General features: G+C 35.9%; 1 protein-coding gene across 1 annotated transcript; it reads right to left on the bottom strand.

The window, feature by feature from the left end:
- Positions 1-424: 424 nt before the first annotated feature.
- Positions 425-5,936, bottom strand: LOC113044460 (homeobox protein Hox-B10a-like). Its single transcript, XM_026204467.1, has 2 exons — positions 3,458-5,936; positions 425-2,368 (listed from the first exon to the last, which is right to left on the bottom strand). The coding sequence occupies exons 1-2, from the start codon at positions 4,008-4,010 to the stop codon at positions 2,097-2,099; spliced, it is 825 nt and encodes a 274-aa protein (XP_026060252.1). The 5' UTR covers positions 4,011-5,936; the 3' UTR covers positions 425-2,096.
- Positions 5,937-6,000: the final 64 nt, after the last annotated feature.

Here is a 6,000-nt window from a genome sequence, read left to right as displayed (position 1 = left end):
AGTGAACCAGATGAGCACTCATATTTCAGTGCTATGTCCTCTAACAGAGAGCACCGTTTAACTGAGGACCCGTATTAGAGGGCACTAGAGCTAAAATCTCGAGATATCGACTGGAACATTTCTGACCCACTGTGGGGAAAGGAGATAGCGACAACTGTTTGAAATAAAGTAATTTAAGTTCACAAGCATATCCGGTTCTCTCCAGACTGTCGGCAGTAAAAGGGTCTATTGCCCCCTGTTATAAAAAGAGGCCCCTGCCTGGCCAATGACGTTGGGGATTGTCCCTTCTCAACATGGCGGTTCACCAAAGCAAAGACTGGCTTAGACAAAAGAAGAGGAACTGTATTAAGTCAAGCAACATCAGCATATGTTCAGAAATATTTCTTACGCACCGAAAACTCTCGGACAGAATTGAACAAAAGCAAACAACTGATACATTTTATCTTCACTTAATTGAAACGTACAAAAATATAGCACATCTCATAACACAATACAAATGTAATAATAAACGTCCTTCACAATTCAAAATAACAATGTTTCAAACATCCATATTTAAAGTTCACATACCTTTACCATTATATCCGGTTAACACTTCTTAGTGCACATATTTAAAAAGTAGCCTATTCTCAACCCAACTACGCTCAAAATATTTTTCGGCCATTCAAATATAGGTCTATTAATGCAACCATGAGATATTTGAGATAATGCAAACGAAAGCAGGACGTAAAATGAATCCAGATGGTTAAATATAACTTCACCTTAATTTATAAAATTAAAATCGGATCTCCATTTTGAATGTACAAGAAACTGATCCAAAAGATAGTATAATTTGTGATGCACTTACGCTATATGTTTTTTTTATATATATGTCTGGGTAAAATTAGATAGCCAAAATAAAATGAATAAAAAAAGTAATAATATATTTTATTTTATTTTGAACTTATTGTTAAAATAACGACTCCACATCGTCGTATCAAACTGAATTTCAAAAGGTTTTCCTCAAATTAAACTCAAATATATTTTTCTTATACAATCTATTCTACACCCAAAATCAAGTAGCCAAAATCTGTTAATATATCTAATAATAAAATAATTTGTTCACAATCTGCTAATAATTAAAGTTTTGTAATTTATACAATTGACAAATGCCTTCTCCTTTAATTATAAGATTAAAGAAAGCTTCATGCCAGATTATTTGTCTCCCCAAGCTATATGGTGTCATGAGTTGAATTCTTGAATTCTATAAAATAAAAATAAAAAAGTAGGCCTAATTTAGAATGTAAAGCTTGTATTACACCTTTACATTTTACCTTTATAGCTCTACTTAGTTTTCAAAATGCGTTGTCGCAATACTAAATTACAGCACTGGAGACAAAGTAATTTTCAAAGTGACCACCAAATATACTTAATACACAAACTAAACGTTTTATGGTCACGTAGTGCAAAATTTTGTTTCATGATGCACTGCTTTTCAAAACAGAATTTTTAAGAATAATAGTTTAAGTTATACATTCGACCATGCTTCAGCATAAGAAGAAAATCTGTGCCTTTTCACTCGAACCAATATAACGATACAACAAACAACATTTGAAACAAAACAACAGTACCTTTGATCGATGTAACTCCTCTGATAATGGATTTCCTTTTAGGACTTTATTTATTTCTTTACTCGGGAGTGTCCGCGAATATTCAGCCTACCTAAAATATCAAATGCCCTGTCTAAAAAATGAAATTAAAACAAAGAACCGCTTTTTTAAACTCATAACCTGTATAAAAATAAATAAATTAAAAAAAAGACAACAATAAACAGTGTTCATGGGCCTGTGTAAATATGACAAGCTTGCATCAAATAGCAAAAGACTTGTCTTCTTATTTCATTACATTTTTCTGTTCATCTTCATGCATGGTTTTAAATTGATCTCTCTTACACTTTCCTTACAGAGCACATATTGTGAAACACCGTGGTAAGATGTGACTGATCGCTTCCTCCCGTTATTCCATCAGAAGAAGCAGTTGCATCAATCCACTCGCAACTGATGATAACAGCAGTGATTTGTGCGCTGAGCTCGCTCTTTTTAACCGTCTTACAAAACAAACTAGACAGTGAAATTTGTGCAAGGGTCCCTTGTCTGGTGCTCTTGAGTCATTCTTTTCAGTTTCATCCTGCGATTCTGAAACCAAATCTTAACCTGGCGGTCGGTGAGATGTATGCTCCGGCTGATCTCCAGGCGGCGCTCGCGAGTCAGGTACATGTTGAATAGGAATTCTTTTTCCAGCTCTAAGATTTGGTGTTTGCTGTAAGGACATCGCTTCTTCCTCCCTGCTTTCGCCCAAAGCCAGCCGTTTGCAGCGTTTTCTAAAGTCACGTCTTCAGATAAAAAGAGAAAGAGAGACACGGCTATTATACTACAGTCGCCCTTCACAGTGAGCAAACAGCCACTGAGCTTGACTCTCGCGGCCATTACCTGGCTGTGGCCGACATTTTATGACAGGAAATAATGTCAGCACAGACTACACACTGTGGTCAGTGAGAGGGGGAGAAAGGGAAAAAAAACAAATGAGGAGAAAGGGAGAGAACGATGCAGGATATGAACTGCACAAACATTTTGTAGTTCATTTGTTGCAAATATTCTCTTAACTAAACCGACTTGAATCATTTATATTTTGCAAATAACTGGTTCATAAAATAGACGAATCCTAAGAAAATGTTAATAATAAAAAATAATAATAATGTATTGCCACTCACATTCCAGAGGTTGAAAAGTCATATAGGCTAGCATACTTGTCACCTTTAAAGTTTTCTAATGTATGATAACTTCACTCGTTCTTTCTTAAATTTTTTGTTAAAGGTTTTGCATCATAAAAATATCTTAAAATATTGCATTTCGGGCCAAACAAATAAAATAGGCCTTCATAACAAGTGAATATAGCCTACGCTATACACATACACCTTTTAGAAATTGTAGGCCTCTCCCACGATTAACAGAGTCCTTAAAACGCATGTAGCTATTGGTATAAAAAATAATAGTAGTTATATTTCCGTGCTGTTCACAATCTGCTGACAATAGTTTAGGTTTACATAGGCCTATCCTTAATATAGGCTAGGCCTACTCTACACACACTTTCAGCAATTATATACTAAATGAATCCAGAAGTGAGTCTCTTCCTTACGCATCAATAAAAAGTGTCCTAAAGCAATGTCACACCTGGCCCACACTAAGGTTTCCAGTTCACAATGGATCATTCCGCTGTTTTGATGTTCTGAGAAACGACGTGCAATTTAGTCTGTCTGGGGCAATTCGGTGCAATAAATTCATTTTCAAGCCCTGGCTCTCTTGTCTCAGTGGCTACACCCTTCAACAGCTTTCGGAGAGGGAAAAAATCAAATAAAATCTTGTCTTGTTCTTCGATGGGCTTGCTTAAAACGCTGCTTTCTCTTTTAACCTTGTTTACCCACCTTGCGTTCTCTCTCTGTGAGTTTTCTCGTCTGTCTGGAGAGTGCTTGGCTCTGTGTCGTCTCTGCTTCTCTGACTGATGCTCAGTGTGGTAATGATGCTCCCGTTGGTTCTGCTTCCACTCCACTGGCTTGGGTATTTAGTGCTTTCCAGCGTTAAACAATGCGTTTCGGGTTTACTGTCCGTTTCTGAACAGGAAGGCGCGGAGAAAGACAGACTGTGCAACTGTTGGGAGTCTGAGTGGGAAGAGTGCGACGGGCTCTCTGGATCCGTGTCGGTATTGAGTGATAGGAGTTTGTGTCTGGAGTAAATAGAAGCTTCTGGACGATGGTCTTCAGTACCGTTCAGAGAGCCCATATCTGTCATCAATCTCCTGAAGGCGGAGATGCCGAGACTGGCTTGCCCTGTCGGGTCCACAGAAAAATAGAAGGGGTCCTCTTTTCGATTTGAAGAGCTGATGAGGCACGCGCTGCCATGAGGAACCTGGACGGGACTCAAGTGCTCTCCATCCCAGTTCACAACTCCATGGAGAAACTGGTGACTCGGCAGAGCCATGGCTTACTCAACCGGGGATGTCTGAGTCTGTGTTACTGTCTGAAGCGCATACACTGGGTTGGTCCCGCTATTTTGGATCTGGCAGTCCAGATTAGGACGTGAGCCTCCGTACGCCTCACGCAGAGGATCCTTTAGACCTGGACTATCGGACTATCGAAAGATTTCCCCTCAGACAGTGTGATTTTTCACCGCAGAGAATTTTTCGGAGCATGACATTGCTGGAGCATATTTTGGGCAAATGCAACAGTGTCCCTTACTATTGGCTTTTGAACGAATATGGCGCACGTACGTCTCCTTCTGCTGCATGCCAGCTCAATAGAGACTGGGGTTCACGGGCAAGCTCCTCCCCTTGCAGAACTGCTTACTTCAAGTGCTTCATCAAGCTTCCATCCCAGAACATTGGGATTTCACCTTTTTTAAAGTCAAGACTATACCATTTTATTTGGGATGTTTGGAAGCCAAGAAGACAATCGTATTAATCTTGAAGATTTGAAGATTTAAATATATATATATATATATATAGTCAAGGTGAACTAAACTAATTTAGCAATGTCTTTATTTATTAGGTCAGCATGCATGTTACACTGGTTTTTTTGTGCAATTGATATTGTTAACAAATATATATATATAAAAAAAGAACTAATTGTAATTGCTGACATTAAAAGTAAAAAAAAAAAAGAAAACACTTATGATAAGAGTCTAAAATTGGCAACACGAATATTTAAATGGACCCCATGTATATATTCACAGTTGGCTAATATAAACTGAATTTATTCGCACCCACTATTTTATTATAACTACAATAAACATAGTTTTTATTTTTATTATAGATTCTGCAGCAATAGCACAATGCTTTATTATATATATATATTTTTTTTGACAAATTAATTTAGGCTATATTTTATATTAGAAAAACATAACAGATTCTAGTAAAATAGCAAACTTTGTAGGTCAAATTTTGTTTTGGTCAAATATGTAATATTAATAAATATGTTTAGTATGTAATGTCTATGTTTTGTTTCAGAAAACAAGCTTCAGTGAGAGCACAAAATATTTTAACGGTGTAGTAAAACTACATCTTCAATAAAATGTTTTTTTTTTTTTAAATGGGTTTATCCTCACAACCATTTGTCTAGATTCTAAACGATGTAAAATTAATGATTGTGATATATATATATATATCTCACAATCACAATCAATTTATATATATATATATATAAATTGAAAGATTACAAGACACTGAAAAGACACTGAAAACTTTCTCCTATGTTGCTGTAGACGGTAAAATAATGTTGACACACAACAAACAATTATTATAACGCATCATGAATACGATTACGTAACAAATCCACAAATGTGGAAAAAACGAATTTATCGGCCTCTAATGCACAAATTGTGCATTTCATAGCAGCTTTTATCAGCACGATTTTATCAACTGCAGGATTGGATTTTTGTGACCAAATTAACTTTTTGCTTATGACATAATCCACTAGATATTAGACTTAAAATAAAATACAATTTCATTATAGTTTCTGGATGGGCGAAAGCCGTTTTTCTTCCAATTGTAGTGCGCGCTCAATGTCCAGCTTTTAAAATCAAAATAAATGAGTAATATTCTCTAAAGCAAATATATTGTAAATTAGGTATTTTTATCTACCACAATATTTTGCTATCCTTATTTCCCGAGAATGGGAAGCAATACTGTTTTGTGTGATTGCTCAAGTGCAAAAATTTTAGGACAAATCTTAAAAAAAAGAAGTTTAAAATCGACGATGAATAGGATACAATAAACATTTGTCTCAACATATCGTCATATATTTCATTGCCAATTGTATTTAGTTAAAAGGGTACAGGATGCTCACAATCTTAGTCACTGGATTACTGGTTATAAATAAACAATTTACTAATTAATGCATGTATGATTGTAACATACACTTACATTGTTCTCCTGCCGACCCTCTTTCACAACTGGAAATGAAAACTGGAAAAA

This window comes from Carassius auratus, chromosome 3, assembly GCF_003368295.1.
Source record: "Carassius auratus strain Wakin chromosome 3, ASM336829v1, whole genome shotgun sequence".
Classification (NCBI taxonomy): Eukaryota; Metazoa; Chordata; class Actinopteri; order Cypriniformes; family Cyprinidae; genus Carassius; species Carassius auratus.
Note: the sequence above shows the minus strand (reverse complement) of the source record. Positions and strands in the feature narration are given on the sequence as shown.